The 21,782-nt window shown below is 35.9% G+C and overlaps 1 protein-coding gene across 4 annotated transcripts in view; it reads right to left on the reverse strand.

The window, feature by feature from the left end:
* Positions 1-21,782, reverse strand: part of ANO3 (anoctamin 3) — a 204,430-nt gene that overhangs the window by 52,034 nt on the left and 130,614 nt on the right. For all 4 annotated transcript variants that reach the window (XM_030483533.1, XM_030483534.1, XM_030483535.1 and 1 more), the window contains exons 5-7: positions 10,992-11,144; positions 9,136-9,236; positions 4,901-4,945 (exon numbers count right to left, since the gene is read on the reverse strand). In XM_030483533.1, coding sequence (XP_030339393.1) covers positions 4,901-4,945; positions 9,136-9,236; positions 10,992-11,144 — 299 coding nt within the window. The remainder of the gene's footprint in view (positions 1-4,900; positions 4,946-9,135; positions 9,237-10,991; positions 11,145-21,782) is intronic.

Here is a 21,782-nt window from a genome sequence, read left to right on the forward strand (position 1 = left end):
ATGAGACAGTTCAGGATCACATTTTTAAAGTTTTCTAATTTCAATAAAGCTTCCTTCTGCAAAATTTTCCTCAAAATCCAAGGGCTGATATTGCTTTACAAAATTGGATACCTGAACATCAGATAAAGGATACATTATACAGACATGGATATATAGTATTAAGACAAAAACCCTAGGTATGGCTTCCTGAAGTTTTCTAAAAAAATGACATTATAAACTACAAACAGAACCTAATACTTGTATCCCCAATTAGAATATATACTGGTAACATAAAGGCTTTCTTCTACTGGCACCTTATTTAAATAGTGTCTCAGGATATGGTTTATACAGGGGTAAATCTAGTGAACTGCAGCTAATTTTCAAGCAAATGCTAGAAATTACCTCCTTATCACTTTGAATTTGCACTCCTTGCTTACCTATACTTTTTGCATATTCAACTGCAATGAAATATGGGTATTTAAGGAGTAGAACTCCTATTAACTGAGTGCTATAAACATATCACAGACCCAGAAAAAGTCTAAATTTTGGAAAAACATGCCCTTAATATTTTTTCAGCAGGATTCGGGCCTTACTCAATGAATATGTTTACATGATATATAAAGCATATCTGTCTCCTATCAACAAAAAGTGTAAAGCTCAGGATCAGATTTATCTGACATGAATACTTAACTGCCTGTGCTAAGCAGAAGCACAGCTACCCATTTACTAATTAAGAGTAGTAAGCGATGACACAGTAAGTTGCTCTCAGCAGCAAAGCAACCTTTGTGAAAACATACTTCTTATGAACATCAGCAAAAAAAATGTTCTACCCCTATTTGACACGGTGTCAGACAGAAAGCTAAACCAAATGTGGGATCAGAATTTTACATTTTAAATTTTCAACATTTTCTTCTTGCTCTACATTGCCAAGGTATTTGCATACACTCTGTATGTAACTGATACCACACTTGAGGGACACCACTCTCTTTGACACAAAGCATGATGAGCCAAAGAACATAACTGTATAAAGTTAAAACACAGAATACAGGCAAGTGCATCCCTTAAGCGTCTCCTTTAGTCAAATAATACCTTACCATTGAGTAAGGTATACTGTGAGTTGATTATTGGTTCCAGTGGAAGTTCTCTCGGTACAAATCTATACATCGTGTATAACAGTAAAGTTTTAATTTCATTTTCTTCCTCTTTTTTTCTGTTGTACACATGCTGATTTTTTGGAGAACCAAACCCCAGGCTCTTCTTTAATGAGGAAAACACGCAGATGCATCAGGAAGAACAGAAAAACAATGCATTTGATTTCACATTTTTATTATGAAATTATTCCGAAATTGGTCACATGAAAAGTCGTGATATTTTCCTCCCTCCAAAGATCTAAAAAAATTAGTAGATAATTATTATCTTAAAGAATAATGATAATATTAAAACTCTTGTTTAACATTCATGTCTGCTCCTTTTGACATGAAAAGTAATGAAGAACAGTATTGGACTAAATTAAAAATTATGTCCTCATTACACTTGCAATTTCTCTTCTGAAGCAAAAAGACCTTTTATCTAAGATGTGATTCCTTTTTCATTACATCACTTATAGTTCATGACTCTGAAACTTTGTGACTTCAGATAGCATAGAATATTTCAAAGTACATTCCCCTCACATACCAAAATAATCCTCTTTTCTTGGCTTACATTATTTTAAAGTTGAAGAAGAAACTGAAGTTTCATGGAGCTTTCAATCAAAGTGTTAACAAATTTAAGACAAGTTTTTACCTAAATCATAGGACTAAGTTTTAGCATTTTTACTCAGAGTGGCTTTTTAGATCAAAAGTAGCAATTCAACAGATTATTGACTTCAACTGTTCAATGTAGTTTTTTTAATAAGAGTAAAAGCAGACAGAGCTGGTCTGGTGAAGTCACTCATGAAGTCAGGACTTCATGAAATGAGATAAAAAATGTCTGAGTGGAACAATGCTGTAAAGAATTGGCCTCTACTTTAGGTACGCTCTTTAAAGTATGCTCTGAAACCACTCCAGCTGGCACTACTGTAACTTTATGTACCTTGAACTAGGGGATGTTGTTCTGATCTTCGATATAAAATTTAACATTTTATGAAGATGCCTGTAATTTCAGCTTTGCTCAACTTCCAGGCTCGACTGTACAGCTCTCTTTTATATGGTTGGCTGTTCTTTTTTGCAGAACTAGTTAGTCCAAAAATCCTTGCAGATTACATTTACTCAGCAGACTGCAATGCAAAGGAACACAGTACAGGTGAGTTCGGAATTGTATGATAGACTCATGGAATAAAATACTGGAATTAAGCAACTGCCACTGGTCATGTTAGGTATTTTTGACAGCAAACCCCACCCGGTAGTTTGCTCCTTGTTTGTGCCTCTCCAGCCCTGTCAACCATATGCCACCAATTTATACAGCCATGGCATGTTTCCTTGTTTTGTAATGGGAAATATGTTATGGTTGACAGACTCAACATACAGAAACAATCACCATCAAAAAAGGAAAACAAAAAAGTACATTTGTTAAATAGAGTGATATTAACAATTTCACTTGAGTGTGCAGATTGAAATCCAAAAGGTTTTAAAAAGCCCTTGTGCAAAGCAAAATTATTGCCGCTCAGTTGCTCAAAAAAATCACTTTTGGTTCTCTAACCTTAGAAGTATTAATTTATTTCAGTGGGTGGAGTGAAGCTGCATACTAAGGCAACTACTTTTTCATGTTGTTTTCCTCAATGTCATTATTTACCAGCATGAAATCAGTGTGTCTGATATTGAAGATACAAGATTGATTATTCAGTCTTAAATCTGAGAATTCAGGCAATTTTTGGTACTGCATATCCCACTTCTAGCAACTCATCTTCCTTTGAAAAGATTTGTTGAAGGCTTTCCAAAAACTGCTATTAACGAGTATGATAAAATTATTTCTATAGTGTAGACCTTTGAATAGAAATCAAGCTTCATAGGATTAAGTACAATCTTAAGGGTTTTTTTAAGGTACATAAATGAAGAAATGGAGAGATACCACATAGATGCCACATATAAGAAAGATGGTATACCAGTAAGCATTCCATTAATCTTCTCTTCTTTAATTTAAGTTCCTAAATCTTCTGTGGACATTTTAAAGAACATTTACAGATCATATAACCACATCAATAAATTCAGGGAAGTGTACCTGTTGTAGAAGGGTCTAATATACTAGTGCTATCTCACATTAAATTACAGAAAATCTGTAGCCTGAAAATTTTACCTTTGATATACAAAGATTTTAATATAGTTATTCACTATAGCTCTTGCAAACTCTACTTAACTTAGAAATATTAGTAAGAGATTTAATGAATTACAGAGAAGAGTTGAGTTGGAAAAGTTGTAAGATGCAAAGAAACAACAAGAGTATTGAAGAATGGTTTGGGATGGAAGGGAGGGACCTTAAAGATCATCTAGTTCAAGATGTGTATGTCAGCAATTTTTGCATTAGCTTTCATTTTTAGAAGTAGCTTCTTTATTTTTTTCCACACTATTGCTTTTTGCACTGGATTATAGATAGCGCCAGAAAAAATATTCAGAAAAATATTCATCCTCAAATTCTCACAAAGTAAATCACAAATAAAAGCATTTGTCTCAAATGAAAAAATCAATCTGGCATCAAAACTGTTTATTACTTGGTTCACAGGTACCATGCAACTTCAGTTGCATGCTTCAGGCATCTGTCCTTCTAAATAAGGAAAATAAATTTATTTAATATCTAGGACTCACCAGATGGATTACAGATGAAATGAGACAATTTTGCAGTAAAGCTTGTGGATTTTGCCCTTCATTACAAAACACATCACTTACATTTTTTATAATGCACACTAAAATGTAGCAAGCATATGAATGACCGGGAAGAGGAAAAAACGCAGTTGTAAATTTAAGTTACAGATTGTTTTATTTCAATATATTTTATCTGCTTATGTATCTAAAGTTCTCTCACTTTACCGTTCAACAGTGCTTTATCTGTTTTTGTTGGCTGACCATCTTGCAAACTAGTATTATGAGACTACTTAAATTGTTCCTGAGAAATAATGAGAGCTCTTCATCATCTAAAGTAACAACAGGAGAATCTAAATCTCAGCTCAGAATCCATTTGAGAAAACCCGTGACAGAAAACTCTTTCAGATTTCCCTCATGTAAAAATTTTCCTATCATTTCCATAGGCAACTAGGATTTACAAGACATCATTTTGCCTGGCTAGAGCAACAGGGAGTGATTACAGCTCCCAGTGTCCCCTGTCTTCACTCCCCAGCTCTCTCAGGCTTCTTTCGCCTGCTGCTGTGGCCCCTTGTAGCCGTTCCTGGCTGACAAAAGCAGCAACAGCAGCAGCCACGGGTGAGGTTTGCATTTGTCTGTGTCCCAGAGTTTAACAGCTTTCCCTGCAGTTATTCTGACAGCTATCAATTCTAAACGTAACACAGCCTCTGGTGTGTGGCGTTCATTTAGTCCATATTACCAGGACGCACATGAGGTGTTAACATGCAAAGTTACGTTTGCATGTCTAAGGAAATAGCTGATTACCAGAATTTGAGACATATGCTCAAATGGATCTTTCATGCTAAAGAAATATGCCTCGGTAACAGCAGACAGAACTGCAGAGAGAGCTCCAGCATTAAATCTTTCCTGCCAGGATAAGGCCACTTTTTTTCTGGCACAAACATTTTTGCATTTCTAAAATGAGACCTGGCAAAGCTTTGAAGTACTGCATCTTGTTACACATGAATATTTTAACACTATGAGCTAACATATTTTGAGTTTTCAACAAAATAATCTAATTTTCCAAGTTTCCTCAATAAATTTACAACTGCGAATGGATTTTCTTTAGCAGGGTGACTGGTAAAATTAGAAGCTACACATCACCCACCAACCTGCCCATCGTTTTGCTCCTCCAGTCAGTGTAATAACATTTTTTCCTGAAAGAACAGCAAAAATCAGCTGAGAATAATCAAGTAGGAGACAGTTGCAAAGGACATACATTATAAAAGAACACTGAACATTTTAAAACATGCATTTTCATAGGCAGAAAGACAGAAAACACTTAAAAAACACAACTGGAATAGAAAAGTTATTAAAATGCTGTAATTTCACATATTTTCAAGTTTGAAATTTGTTTCTGAGTCAAAATTAAAATTGATATTTGTAGTTAATAACAATAATAGCTAATCAACAATTCCTTCATAAGACAAGGTTCAATGGTGTCATGCTATGTATTCATTCCATGTGGTCTTTCTTAGCTTTAACTTCAGAAAACTCATCTTAGGAGAATCACCAGGGCTCCCATGGTATTAAATGCTTTATCCACTCTATGCATTAAATACTGTAAGCACTTAACACCATGAGATGCTTTCTTCATTCTCTGAATTGCTCTACCATTGCCTTCCCTTGACATTTTGCATCCAACTGAAGAACAATACACAGCCCTAAAAATGTAAGAGTCCTAACTGCAACAAACAACTTTCATGTTAACAGTTCTTTTCTTTCCACCCTTCACTGCTCATAGACACTTAGAGAAACCAGACCAGAAATTCCCCATAAAGTCTTATGAGAACAGTTATTTTGAAACCATACAAAGACATATTTGCTGCAATGCAATATTTTGCATATCTAGTTTCAGGCTTTCAGCTTTTTTTTTTTTTTTTGGCCTACACCTATCATTTCATGGCACATTTCAACCACACAAAGGCCTTGATCTTGCAGATTCCTTGGGTTATCCATATGTTTCCCATGAGTCTCATCTGGGGACTGTGAAGTTCAGCAGTAGGGGCTCTGCTCCTATCTTAGTTCAGCTTCTACTTAAAATTTGCCTAAATGCTTTCTACTTCTGAAAGGTTTGTTTTTTAGGAGAAATTAAAACAAATTTATTTGGCTACATGATTATAAAAGTTTAACATTATTTCAATTGATAAAAATATCTATAAATTGTTAAAAAAAAAGTATAATTCAGTCATGACCTAACCTTGTTGCTAACATAAGACCTGTCTGAAACCATATACAACACAACAGTGATTAGCACATACAAGTTTTTTAAAATGTGAGCAAAATATCCTTTTACAATTGAAACACTGAGATTCCATCTGTATTACATACATGATGTATACTATGTATCTGCCAACACATTTTCGATATGATGCCACACTAAAAAAGTTCTGGGATACTGGGTGGTTCCTTATGTCAGCAAAAAGCACTTTTTACTTTTCAGCAATGGAGAGTAATACTTCTTAGCCTGTGTAATAATTGTATTGGTTTTGTTTAGATTCCTGGATTAAGCAAAATGAACCAAAAAACCCATGGTTAATTCTTATGGCATTAGTCGTATATGATACCAACATATGTTATATTTTTAGTGACCATACCCAAAAGCCAAAATTTTGCAACACTGCAAGAGAGCAAGGGTGTACTGCATTGAAGTAATGCAGGGAAGGTTTGCTCTTTTCTTTGACAGTCAGAAAACACTGATAAATCAGATGAAGGCTAAGAGAAATAATCTGTTCTTAGAATCACAGAGTATCTCCAGTTGGAAAGGACCCATAAGGATCATCGAGTCCAGCTCCCTGCTCCTCACATTGCTATCTAAAACTTCTTGTGACGGAACCACTCTAGTTCATTGTAATTGTGGGACAACTGTATGATTTGAGCTTCCTCTGTTCATTGAACGGAGAAAATAATTACTTCAGGAAAACAATATATGCCACTCAGTTAAGAAAGGTTTGATTTAAATAAGCAAGCTCAAGACTTAAACAAAAGCGCTTTGACAGAACACGTCACTGAATTACAAAGTGTGTGGTCACAGGATGTTGTTACAGAAGCTTAAATCACTATTTTTGCATCATGAAAAGCCACCAGTGGCTAATGTAATAGAGATGAAGACATGAATTCTGCCTCAGAAAGTCTGTAAACCACAGCCTTCTGGAAAAAGAGAAGGCACCATGATACACTGCCCTAAATTTGCTCGGCTTCTGTACCGGACACTTCAGACAGGCTGCTGACAGAGCAAGACAGACCTTAGCTATTCTGCTACATCCACTCTGTGGTCACAATAAAAATGCGTTCACTTTTATTTTTTAAAAAGTATGGAAATTAAAGAAATCGACTGTTTGAAATATTCACACCAGTTTTAATTGCATTTTCATTAAAATTCCTATTAAAAATTTTGAAAGGACAAAATAAATGATGATCAGTTTACTATTTCTCACAGTTCTATTATGGTGGTAGATGTGGAGAGTGGGCTTTTTTCTTACCAAACAACTGTGTTTCATGCTACAGCAAAACTGCCAACAAAATGAAACAGCAGAATTTACCATTTTATCTACTTTTGGTGTAATGAACTAAGTGGGATAAAAGGAAGCTTAAGCAACAGCCCAGAAACAAAGAAACAGGGATCAGACACTTGGAGGAAAAAAAACCCCAGAGAATGTATTCATATCTCAGTTAATAACAATAAACAAACATAACTTTGAATGCCTTCCAAACAAAGCAGCACTTCAAATCTTAGCCCTTCTTTTCCTGAAGAGCACTACAGAGCTATGAAGTTACTAGAAAGATGAAGAATTCAAACCAAGCCATTGCTAAATCCTAACTTAATTTTGTGACTTTAAGTATCAGAAGGATGAAGGAACTATTTTTTAATTGGAATTTAGATTGTTTATGTATGTGTACACAGAGGCAAATACTTCTATATTTAAAGTGTTGACAAATATTATTCAAACTAGAGAAGCTCAAATGCACAAGGAAGATGACTTACAGAAAACATCTTTTTTTATGGAAAGGACTTTGAAAGCTTAATGGGATTAGTGGAAACTCAGTATGGAACTGGGTGTTTGAAGAAAGTTTTGAGCAAAAGATGCTTATGATGACTCTGGCTTGGGAGCAATGCAAGCAAGCCATACTGTGATAGCTGATATCAGCAGGGACATGAAAGATAAAGCACTTGGCAAATCAAGTGAGAAAGGAGTGCTGTAAGGGTATTTTCCGCTGAGTCACACAGCTTCAGCATCTAGTTACCACTTTCAACTCCTGATGAGGTTTACAGCACACTACATGCTTTTCTCTCCCTGGAAGAACACTATTAATAGATTTGAAAAGGCACTTTTTCTTGTTTAAAAACTTCTGTATTGTTGCAAGAAGTATTAGCTATGTCCGACATACAAACACTGACTGGTTTAGGTTGAAAGGGACCTTAAAGACCACCTAGTTACAACCCCAAGCTATGGGCAGGGACACCTTCCACTAGACCACGTTGCTCCAAGCCCTGTCCAATCTGGTCGTGAACACTGCCAGGGATGGGCAGCCACAGCTTCTCTGGGCAACCTGTGCCAGGGCCACACCACCTTCACAGGGAAGAATTTCTCCCTAATATCTAATCTAAACCTCCCCTCTGTCAGTTTAAAGCCATTACCCCTTATTCTGCCACTACACGTCCTTGTAAAAATTCCCTCTCCAGATTTCTTGTAGGCCTCCTTTAGGTATTGGAAAGCTGCTATAAGCTCTCTCCAGAGCCTTCTCTTCTCCAGGCTGAACAAGCACAACTCTCTCAGCCTGTCTACAAATCAATAACAAATATTTATTGTAAAAACATATGATAGAATTTGTTTAGAACACAGACAAGGAACTCAATTCAGTTCATTATTCTGCCACGGGAAAGCTACAAAACCAAGAAATAGAGGTATCTAATTTTATTCAAAGTATGCAAATATGTGTTATATTGGAGACACACAAGACAACAGCTATTTCTGTCATTTCATTTCCCTTTGGGTAAGACTTCAGAAATATCCTAAAACCATTGAGAATACTTGAGCTCAGACGGAGGATATCTGGACCTCTCCAAAGACTTAAAACAATGTGTGAACTACTAACAGTACTATGTCAAATTGACATATAGTCAATTTGATTTGGAAGGTAAGTCTGAAAACAAGTACCACAGGTAAACGTGAAAAGAACAGTGCTTATGATTTGTTTGTCCTCTCCCCTATCACCACACTAAATTGCATATAAGCATGCCTGGCCACAACGTAACAGACTGCATTTTAGCCTTAAGGTAAGTAAGTAATGAACTTTTAGTATTAAGCACTAAAATACAAGTTTCTTACAAGAGTTTGCACAGTACCTGAAAGGCATCCTGATGTTCATTCTTTCTGCGTATTTGCACAATGTCTCCCACGGACAGTGAATTTTAACAAACATGATATCACTGTTTGTAACAGCCGGCTGTAAAGAGTGGTAGCAAACAAATACATATTAATAATTCAAACCTCTATGGCATTCACCTTTCTAAACGCATTCCTCAGGGTCAAATTCTGCATTTAGGCCTGCATGTGACTATGCAAGTCTGAGAACACTGTAAGTGCTCTCAGCTAGACAAGGAAAATTATTAACCTCTATGTTTCCCTTCCAAATCCTGTAATAGGAGTAAGGTAGTAACCGTCTAGGACAGATCTTTGGTCGCAAACACAGCAGAAGTTGAGAAAGGCTGAATGAAGCATTTTTGGACATGCAATAAATGAATTTACTTTAAATCCCCTCAAAATCATCTTAGATGAGCAGTTTGAAGACTATTCTGTGTGTCTCCCATGTAAGGAGAAGAGTCCTCAGCTGCTGGAGATGTAGGAACAGCTGGGAGAAGACAGCAGGTCCTGCTCTGCCAAATGGTAACTCCAGGGAATGATGAAGTGATGAAGTAATTGTAGTATGTGCTATGAAATTATAAATGTGATCTCTGTATGAATTATGATTTTTTCGTAAAATCACCAGGAATACTGCACACAAATGTTTTTCATTGCTAATTTATTTGTACATAAAACAAGTTTCAGCATTACAGATTATCTTTCCTTATGAACACTTCAGTTCCACACCCTTCTCCCAAGACATATTTGCTTAGTTTTTATAATTAAATATTTTTGTACAGCTGAATCTGATTAAATCCTCCCAAAAACTTAAAGGATGCAAGGCTTGGTAAGTAAAGGTAAAGCAGAATTTAGTTAAAGGATTAATAAAATCTTTACTGTTCACAATTCTACCTATGCAGTTCCTGAAAGTCATACCACAGTTCAATAATACTACTTCTAGGATTTTATTTTTCTCAAATGATGTGGATAAGTATATACTACTGGAAGACAATTTAAACCACCTGATATCTAGAATTATGATCTTAACTTTCTTTTTTTCTTAAGTGTCAATACTTCTCAATTGACATCAGTTGAAAGCGGATTTTTTATTGAAATTGGAACAAACCCAGGTATTTTTACAACTAGAATGTAACAATCTTTAAAAGCCTTAAACTAGAATTTTAATCTACTCTCAGGTTAGTTTTTTATGACTATTCAACATGCTGCATTGTCAGCTAGAGCTTGCAAGGACTACAAACTGGTTAAAACCTTTAACACAGAACATGTAAGATGATTCTATTGAGTTGAAATGTATAAATCAGGATAAAAGACACAGGCACTATAGGAGCTTACTTCAGGACAGACTAAATATGTGCCTGTTTTTTAAGTAATTGATGAAACAGCAAAAATCCAAGGCTGTTTTCCTGGCTCTGTTTTCCCTCATTTTTATATTAATACTGTCATTATTAGGGATGGATTAACTTGACACTCACAATCTTAACCCCTTGATAACCAGAGACATTTAGTCTTTCCTGCATTCTGCTTGAAGACATAGAGGTTATATATTAAAGCAACAACATGAGTTAGTGAAGCTTCTTCTGTTCTGCAAGCATAAGGAGCTGGAAGTTTTCACTCTATACTACACTACACCCATATAGAGAGTACATGTGTGTGTGTACAAGCATGCATCCCCAAAACATGTTAAACAATAGTTAGTAGTAATTTAATAGTATTAAACAAATGGTGGGAACAGCCTGACTGGAAAGACTTTTAAGATTTTCAGGAATCTTTTATAAATCCAGTAAAGTATGACAGTACTATAAAGGGGGTTTTATGCCACATAAGCTACAAGACTTACCTCTCGTTCTAACATCAACCCTTCTGCTCTCAAATTCTTTTCAAATGTGCTTCTTTTTTCTACCTGTGGACTTGACTTCTTGTACACCAAGATGTAATCAATGCGCTTTTTTCCATCTTTGAAGAAGAGTCCTGATGATGCCATGGCATCAGCCTGGAGGAGAGAGAATAAAAAAACCACTGAATTCATTCATGAAGATGAAGAGCCCCATCATGAACTGCATGTAACACAGCATTTCCTAAAGCATAGAAAAGCCCACGTATCTGCAGGATGAATATGTAAAGAAGTAACAAGAACAGGCAGCTCTTGCGTCTTTTGCTCAGGATTTCAAAATCATTAGAATGAAATAAAATAAAATAGCTCCACAAGACCCATATTCTACCCATTTCTTTCAGCTGAAGAAAACCCTTAATATTATCATGTATATATAAATACAAACTTTCGTTAATCCTTATTTTCCAGCAGGAATTGCTGGAAAGAATTAAAGGCAAGGAAATTAAACCAAATTTCCAGCTTTGTACCTGGCCAAACTTTATAGAACAAACATACTTTTATTTTCTTGAAGAGAGAAATAAATCTTAAAAAGATATGCTACTAATTGGAATGTTTTCCTGCATATTCTAGCTGAAGTACGTTTCAATGCCACGTTAGCAATATTTAGATCTTATCTCATTCCTTCCCACCATGCTTGCAAACACAAGGGATTCTCTGACCTTGATACGTAAAACCCTGCTTTACATGCTGCTGCTGCAAGCTATTTTTGCATTGTCTTTTGCATGATTCAGAATAGACAGCGACTGTATCAACTGGTGTCAGACTATGAGGATTTGAAAACTGAAAAGGTAAACTGAGAAACTATCGTCACCTTCTGAACAGTTTTTGTTAAAATGAGTGCTGCACTCCCCAGAACAAGTATGTTGGTTTGAAGTAAGATACATTACGCCTCTATATAGGGGACCAGAAATCTATGAATACTGCATCTTTTAGCCAGTAAGTCTTTGAAATTCATCCTATTTGGATTATTACCCCATCCCTGGCAGTGTTCAAGGCCAGGCTGGATGGGACTTTGAGCAACCTGATTTAGTGGAAGGTGTTCCTGCCCGTGGCAGGGGGTTGGAACTGGATGAGCTTTAAGATCCCCTCCAACCCAAACCAGTCTGTGATTCTATGATACTATTAGGTAAGAAATTTATAATACTCAGAGTTATATCCAATAGTTACACTCTGTTGATAAATAGAACCAAATGCTAGTGCATGCTATCAGCAGTGTAAATACTGGATAGCAGTTCACTTGTTTCTACGTGAAAAGTTTTTCTTACTCCCACATACCTCACTGCCACCTTTCTACATATTTAGGGCTTCTTAGAAGTCCTCAGTCTGCAACAACTAGTTTTCTAACCAGATTCTTTTTCTTTCTCTGCTTTTTTAACTTCTAAAGCAAAACCCAAGGAACAGTCATTCTCAGACCAGCTAGTGTTGCATCATCACACAGCTGGGAACATTATTCAAATAGATTAAGCTTCAATTTAGAGTCATAAAATTGTTTAGGTTAGAAAGGACCTTTAAGATCATTAAGTCCAACCATTAACCTAACACTGCCAAGCCCAACATGAAACCGTGTCCCTAAGTGCCACATCTACATGTCTTAAATACCTCCAGGGATGGTGACTCCACCACTTCCCTGGGCAGCCTGTCCCAGTGCTTGACAACCCTTTCAGTGAAGAGATGTTTTCTAGTATCTAATCTGAACCTCTCCTGGTAGAACTTGAGGCCGTTACCTCTTGTCTATTGCTTGTTACCTGGGAGAAGAGACCAACACCCACCTCACTACAACCTCCTTTCAGGTAGTTGTAGAGAGCAATAAGGTCCCCTTTGAGCCTTCTCTTCTCCAGAGTAAGCCCCTCCAATTCCCTCAGCTGTTCCTCATCACACTTGTGCTCGAGGCCCTTCACCAGCTCTGTTGCCCTTCTCTGGACGTGCTCCAGCACCTCAATGTCTCTGTTTTAGTGAAAGGCCCAGAACTGAACACATGATTTGAGATGCAGCCTCTCCAGTACTGAGCACAGGGGGACAATCACTGCCCTGGTCCTGCTGGCCACAGTAGTGCTGATACAGGCCAGGATGCTGTTGGCCTTCTTGGCCACCCAAGCACACTGATGGCTTACGTTCAGCCAGCTGTTGACCAGTGCTCCCAGGTCCTTTTCCACCGGGAAGCTTGCCAGCCATTTAAGTACAATTAAGCTTATTTTCTCCTTAGCAGCTGATGATAGCACCAATTGCCTGTTTTTTTCCAGAGGACACTTTTCAAAATTAACCATAAAAACTTTCTGCTACCTGCTCCAAGATACACACCTGCTTACGTATGTTATTAATAAGCCTATGAATATAAAATGGTGCTAGAAATCTCAACGTTGTCAGGGCAGGGAAGACAAGATGTCCAATGCCACCAAGAAAAACATTATGGAAACTGGAAAACAAGTAGTAGAAATGGACAGACATAGGAAGAATAATTTTCCAATCATAAATTGTTTTGGAAGTTCGTTGAGAACAGGAAATATCCTTTACTTTTGTTTGGCTTTTGACTTCAGATTTTCCTTTTTTATTCCAATGAGAAATCAAGTTAAATATAACAGGAAAAAAAACCTTATCAATATACGGGTAAAAAAATTTTTGAAGACTAGCATACCCTATACTCTATTAACTTATTTTTACGCATTCTTCTATTTATCTCAAGATATTCAGATAAATGGTATCTGAAGTCCAAATTAAGGTAGTCAAGATTGTTAAGCAAGATTATTAGTGCACTGAATACAGGGTCTGTCACCCCTTCTAAGAATTCTAAATGTGGACAGTAGTAAAAACATAAATTTTTATTATTTTTAAGTGTTACAGATGTAATTATCTAAAGAAAGAAGATGCAGAGATTTGAAGGTGAGGTAGTGGACTAAAGTTTTGAATATGAAAATTTTCAAATACCCAAACTTTTTTTCAAGTTCAAGACAAAAGCAACAAATCTGTTCTTCAACAATGAAGAATTCCTGCACAAATACTTCACAAAAGCAAACCAGAGCTGCTTTTGTGGTCCATAAAGCAGGTAAAATGAGATAGAAAAGCCTGGACAAATTTCCCCCAGAAATGGAGGTCTGAAACTTCTCTTATACAATTTCTGCTCATAAAAGTTCTGCATAGACATTCTGCAAATTAAATTTACCTTTCTGTAATAAACTTCTACCTTTCTTTGGATTATTACTTTTAGCCTTTCTTTCCTCATTTCTAAAACATCTGATTTTCTTCAGTCTTGGAAAAACATGTTTTCTTTCTCAGATTGACAACTGTCTGCAAATACACCCTCAGATTCATCTGCCCCAAACAGAATTCTTCGGGAGCGATGTTCAATAAATAATGAGCTGCACTGATGGTAGAGAGAAGTGTTTCATCTGTTCATTGCAGAGTACTTTCAGAGTACTACCACCACCAGCTGAGAAGTACGATAGTGAAGCCACTCACCACAACTGTGCAGTGAACCTGACCTTTATCGATTTCAGGACTGATTCACTTCAACACTACTGGCACCACTAGTTTCACTTTAGTGCAATTGTCAAGCAATGCTGTCCACCTATATTAACAGGAACATCAGGAAAAGAATTTATCTGGTAATTTAGGTGGGCTTTTTTCGGTTGATATGAAGGAGCTCCATATGTGTACAGAGAACAGGGAGTAGTAATTTCAATTAAACATGAGTCAAGGTATATTGGTTATCATCTACACCTAGCAAAGGGCATCAGTCTCTTAGTACAATGGGCATCCAGGCAAAGCACATTCAATATTTATGTGCTCTTTTGGACCAACAAATCTCCAATTCATTCTTTCCTCTTTTTCTCAACACAGTGGAGGAGAAAAGCAGCAGAAGAAATATATTGTGCAAAGCCCTTACTCTCTTCTATTGTTTTTTAAGATTTTCTGTTTCACCTGAAACAAGGACTGATCAACGTCTGCTTTTCTGATTTTCTTCATCCTCTCTACCTTCTTAGTTTTCTAGATTTTCTGAACAGCATCCACCTGATCAGCTTACCTACATTTAGACACGTAAGAGAACTTAATTTTTAATTGAAACTTTCCTTTTAGAGTACTGCTGTATAATTCAGCTTGCAAACTCAACATTTTAACTTCACCTTGTTCTTCCCAAGTCTTTAAATATTTTTTTTTGTCTAATTCTGTACTGAGGCTGTGAAGCTCTTCTCACTCAACGGTAATTTCATTCATAATGCAAAATCATAATACACAGGTTTGCATCAGAGTAGAAGAAAACTTGAGGCTTCACCACTACAGATCTGCTGCAGTTCCTTAGTTTTCTTTATTATCTGACAACATTTTGGGGTGATTCATAGCTTGCGATTATTATAACAAATAACACGACACACTGCTTTGAAATCTGATACGGTGTAAAATTCAAAATACTGACATAATTATTCAATTGAAGTTTAACAGTTTATACAAAACAAGTTAATCAATTTAACCTAGAAAAAGGTTTTGCTCAAGCCAAAAAAGTGAAGTGAAAATATAATGCAAATATTTAGCAAAGTTATAAAATAAGAAAGAGTTTACATTTCTACTCATATGTGGTACAAGAAGATTTTCCTTGGATTGAGCCAACATCAAGGGATTTTTCAAGAAACTGTTTTTCAGATTCTATCTAATTAATAAGTAATGCCCTATTTATGAAGTGGGAACAGCTATTTTACAGGCTCTTTCTCTCCTCAATTAATTTAAATAGCACAATTCACAGAAATTATAACTATTTCAACTCCACTGATTTCAGTCTACTAATTAAACTTTTACCGATTTTTCACTCCATACATAGAAACAAATATTCTAGAAGAGTGTGTTGGAACCATTCCCAAAACAATAAGCAAATTTCAGATTCATATAAGAGTAAATAACATAGTATGCACTGTAACACAATATACCAGAACTCCTTTTCTCAGTCCTCTGGTTCATCTGGAGATGGGAAATTCTTCCTCTCTATCCCTTTCCCAAGTTCAGCTACTCCATATTGCAGCTTTATCTGCCATATGCCACTGCATTTCCAGAAATACCTGTACTGGGTTTGTGTGGCAAGGTTTTGGTAGCAGGAGGACTACAGGGATGGCTTCTGATATTAGAAGATGCTAGAAGCTTCCCCTATCTCCGATGGAGCTAATGCCAGATGGCTCCAAGATGGACCTGCAACTGGCCAAGGCTGAGCCCATCAGTGATGGTAGCACCTCTGGGATAACAGATTTAAGAAGGGCAAAAAGTTGCTGCGTCACAGCAACTGCAGCCAGAGATAGGAGTTTGAAGTCAGGGACTGTTGTTCACTTAATAAAAGGATATAAGAAAGTTTTACATTAAGATAAACATCTAGAAAACATCAACTCACAGCCATAATCAACAACAGAAGCATTCACCTACGTAAGTGCCAACTGATACAGTACACAAGAATGTTGCCTCTGCAGCATGATGTGTTTGGTTTGCCTCTACACTAAACAGGATGAAGTTCAACTTTCCTCTGTGATTTAGATTGTAAAACTGTGTAAAGGAAAGTAAATATACCAACAGACTGGTATCTGGGATCCAAAAGATAAGACAGATGTGCATAGCTGGGCCTTGGGATTCTTCTTCTCTCCCCAGCATCTTTTTATTTCATGGCAATGATGCTTAGAACAAAATTAATTTCCTCCCTAAGACAGCCAGAAACTTCTGACAGCTAAATGAGCTAGAGAAGAATCATTTTGATAATAATGAAGAAACATGCTAAAGTGAGACTTACTCACATGTCTCGGTTTGGGTTTTTTTTATTATTATTATTTTATTTTGGGTTGGTTTTTTTTGTTTTGGTCAAGGAAAATCAGCTTGGAATGGAGGAGTAAGAGGAGAAGAATGAAACTTTCACTGTAAAACACGTTGGTTATCACAAGTGGGGCAAGGAAAAGCAGTTTTCTGTAACTCTTCATATCTTGGTTTTTAAGAGATAATAATGGAAGGGTTTAGTGCTATTAAATCACGTATAAGACAGGACTAGCCATGGAAACAATTCGAGGAACTAGGGCAGGACTTTTGACAGAGGTAGTCTGACATGTGAAATTCTTCAGCATATTAACTACTTAAAACTGCAACATCTACATGAATAGCTTTCCTGTTCTGAATAGAATGGTTATTTCTCATAAAAGAAAACTGTCTTCCAATGTAATTTAGTGTTCTTAGAAGTTCATAAGATGTTATTAAGTAGAGGAACTACTCATTCATGAAAACCACCTCCTTTATTTTGATTACTAATTCTCCCTAATACTGTTACTGTGAACTTTACATTGCCATTTTCAGTAATATTCACACTGAAGTATGCCACCATTTCAGTGGTTAGTGTCTGCAGCCAGAGCTTATGACTCAACTCTTACCTTAAGGTATTTTCTGGAAATAAATACATTTCTAATGCTAACTACAACAGGCTTATTTCCATGAACAAAGTGAGATACCTAATTAATGCTTGCTTTGTTTCAAAATGTTTAAAAATCAAACCTAGGACACTAAAAAGTTTATAGGCTTCTTAAGTTATACGGAACTAGCTGTGAAAACATTTTAAAAGATATTAAAACAGCACTAGGTATTTTTTACATTTTAAAAATCATACTCTGATTAAGAATACCCTAAGATGTGCTTGATGAGAAATTTTCTAAGCACACAACTAAGTTGGCAATCATCTTTTTGTGTTTGAAGGGATAAGCCAGAAATACATTTATTATATTCATACTTTCCATTTCCTAATTCTAAAAATATAGATTCATTTTAAGTTGTTTGGTTTTTGGGGTTTTTTTTTGTTTTGCAAATAACCGCGAGCATAACAACCTAGGAAAGAAAATCAGGGACACATATGTATATGCAAAGATATCCAAACTATCTTGGGCATCAAAGACAACACAGACTGGTTAATATGACAGGCTGCTGTAGTTACCCATGCTAATGTATTTCTGTGTATACTACATTGTACTGTGCAGAACCTAGCTGTTTTCTGAGCAGAGAGGAAGACTTCCAGAAACATCTGACCGTACTAACAAAATAAAATAATTAGCAATTATTTTAGCTTCTTCACAGAGGGCATCTTGTTCATTTTTGTTCTGTTCAGCCCTACAGAGTAAGCATGAAAAATCCATTTCTGTATAATACAAAAAACATGTTTTACTTCAGGAAAAGAGTAGGTTTAGGTGATCTTATGCAAAATTTTGAGCATAAGTCTGTTCTGTGTTACTGTATGAGGAAGCAGCAATGGAGGATGTTTGGAGACAGGAGGAAGCTTCCCATTTTTAATATTTAACCATTTCTATTTGCTCTTTCAGTCTAATAGGGAGGCCTTAATAAGAAGCATACTGACATGGCCACTGAACATATTTCTTTACATGTTTATTTTTAAAAACTTTCATCATTATGATAAAATTACTTACTAATTTCCCTGCATTTCCTGAGGTTTTAATGTTTGGGGTTTTTTGTTTGTTTGTTTTTAACTAAACCTCACAGCCGATTAGAGCCATGCACTAAAAGTATAAACATGAAGTTAACTTTTGTTGCACTTTACCATGTCATTCTATTCTGGGACAACCATTTCATCTGTTATCATTCCTTTTAAATTTTATTTACTTTTGTAATATTAGACTGCATTTGTAGACTACTCTCTATCTATCAGGCTCCCTTTGTTATTGTCCTTTCCAGTACACTGCTGTCAGCTCACAGCATCTTGTTCTTATATATACACTAAAACATTTTTATTGCCAAACCTTTGCTTTCAGCATGCATGCCTGACTTTCACTGAACACAGGAGCAGGATTATGAGTGAAATAATGTATGTGAAACTATTGATAATTCGACAGGATTAGAACATACAGCACAAATCTGTGCAACTCTGAAAGTCATGGACTTAAACAGGAAAAAATGAAAACAGAAAATAATTCCTGTAAATGTGTGGAAGATAAAATATTAAGACCGAAGAACATTTTTATTCTACAGATATTACATTTAATTTACTCTATTTTTCAAAACTACCATAACATTCTGTAAGCAAAATATTTGTTTTGCAGGAGAGAGAGGGATATGTCCAAAATCACAAAGAATCCAATAAAATGCCTAAACAATGTATTTCAGGTTTTCACAGGCAGATTTATTCTTTAATAATCACTGTAATAATCTACTCCAAACATACTGAGTTTTGCTCAAATTATAATGAATTTTCATTATATTTCATATATTATCCTTTAATAATCACTGTAATCATCAACACCAAACGTAGAGAGTTTTCCTTAAAATATAATGAATTTTCAGTTCATTAGATACAATTCTCCGTATGTTTTGGCCAATTGCTTTTTAAGATGTTATTTAAAATTCCTTAGAAGTTAAATAACATTTCCAGAGACTGAAAGAGAAAAGAGAAATCATTTCAGATACTATCCAACACCAAGCTAGTCCAGACACACAGTATTATAGTGGATGAGTGGTTAACTAGAAAAAGGCAGTACACTAGGCTACTATTTAGGCAGCGTTTCTTTATAGTTCCTGAACCCCTAGTGATAATATATGAACTTTGTTCCAAATATTTTCTTTACCTCACCAGACAGCAAAACACACTACCAAGATAAAAAATTTGTCTGATAAAAAAAATAGAGTAACAATAATGAAGTTGATGAAAAGAAATGGAAGTGTAATTTCTAAATATTCCTATCTTGCTGCTACGCATGTGACAGTAATTGGTACAGAAAAGAATTCACTGCTACTGACTTCACAGCTTCTCTGGACAAATGTTGCCTTCCATTCAAGTGATAGAGTCTATTTAAGCCTGCTTTCCTTTCTTAGTGAAACTAGAACATTTCAAAAACATCAACTTTTCAGTCAGGAACCTTCTCATTCCTACATTTCCCTTGCAATAGCAGATATTACTCATTCCATACTTTGATGAGTAGCCACTTGCTGGCATCATTCCTCTGTGTGATATCCCCTTGGCACAATCACATGAAATTACACTTTCTACACAACCTCAACAGCTGTTGGTGATGAAAAGATGTCTGAGATGGATAAGGAAGACAGTTTTTTAATTCACAATTTTTCAGTATGAGATCTGTGGATTCTTAAACTATACCAGCCTACACTAATCATCAAGGAAACGAGAAAAGTAGATAATTATCAAGATGAATGTTGGCCTATATCAAAATATATCATATTTCTAAAGTTCTAAAACTGCAGCAATATAAATCAGATTTATGGAAAGGGACACTTCATGCATGCCACCTGAAACACTACACGATTCTTGGTCATACTGAGAAGACTTTTTCTATTGCAATAGATCAGTTTCTTTTCCAAATATATGAGAGTACTTACCAGCTGTAAAGCTGTAGAGCAGTCTTCTGTGATTTCAACAGTCTCAAAAAGGATTAGATGCCTGCTTCTGCTAGTTTTATATCCGTTTTGGGAAGATGTTTCCCTTAGACATCTTCCACTAACTGCCAGAAAGACTTGTACAATAATCCAAAGGCAAAATAGTAACCTTCTTTTCTGACACAAAACTAATCTAAATTCCCTCTGCCTTTTTCCCAGTGGAGGCAGAAAAACAGTAAATAGGAGGAGAAATCTGCTTTGTTGCCTTAAGTGCTGGTGTTGGCTTGGGTAGAGTTAATTTTCTTCATAGTAGCTGGTATGGGGCTATGGTTTGGATTTCTGCTAAAAACCGTTAATAATTCAGGGATGTTTTCGTTCCTGCTGAGCAGTGCTTACACAGAGCCAAGGCAGAGTTAATTTTCTTCATAGTAGCTGGTATGGGGCTATGGTTTGGATTTCTGCTAAAAACCGTTAATAATTCAGGGATGTTTTCGTTCCTGCTGAGCAGTGCTTACATAGAGCCAAGGCCTTTTCTACCTCTCACACCACCACACCAGTGAGGAGGCTGGAGTTGCACAAGGAGTTGTCAGTGCTAAAAGCCAGACGTGGCTTCAGAATATTGTTTTTAAACTCTGAAGTACTTTGTTCAGCACGTCAGGACAGGAGATGGAGACATAAAAAGTGCATTTTTGTTTAAACTTTATACAAATACAAGGATCCTCTTTAAACTTTGAAAGAAAGATAGCTTACTGGCTGCCTATAAACTTTCTATTAGTCCTGAATGCAAGTCTTGCAGAAAACACAGCTAGTGGTCATTTTATATTTTATACAAAACTACAAAAAATATTTTGCTTTCACACAAGGAAATACCTGTTATGAGATTTTCTCTGTAGCAGCCTTCCCTGCTATTAAAAATATTTAGTGTTTTATAACAGTCTAAACTGCAGATTCTGCATTGTTTTTTCTTTTAGGCCACATTTAACATAAAAGGCTTTGTCTACTTAATCAATAAAATCAAATAAGAACATCCATTATTATTTCTGTCTTAATTCAGCTAACCTTGCAGAAACAGACGAAAAAAAAATAAAATCTGTGAACACAAAAAGTTCTTATTGCAACAGTTTAGGTTAAGTGGAAGGTGTCCCTGCCCGTGGCAGGGAGTTGGAACTAGATGATCTTTTAAGGTCTCTCCAACCCAAACCATCCTATGATTCTATGATAACCCTTTTCTGTCACTACCGAAGTTACATTTTCATGTCCTAGATTTCTGATCTGTAAAAACAATTACCTGCAAATCTATCTAAAAGTTATTAGATGGATATCATAAAAAAGTTTTTCTAAAACCACCCCATGAAATGAAGTCTGGGAGATCACATCGATGCTGTGTTCCAGAATCCT

The sequence above is a fragment of the Strigops habroptila genome, chromosome 4 (assembly GCF_004027225.2).
Source record: "Strigops habroptila isolate Jane chromosome 4, bStrHab1.2.pri, whole genome shotgun sequence".
NCBI lineage: Eukaryota > Metazoa > Chordata > Aves > Psittaciformes > Psittacidae > Strigops > Strigops habroptila.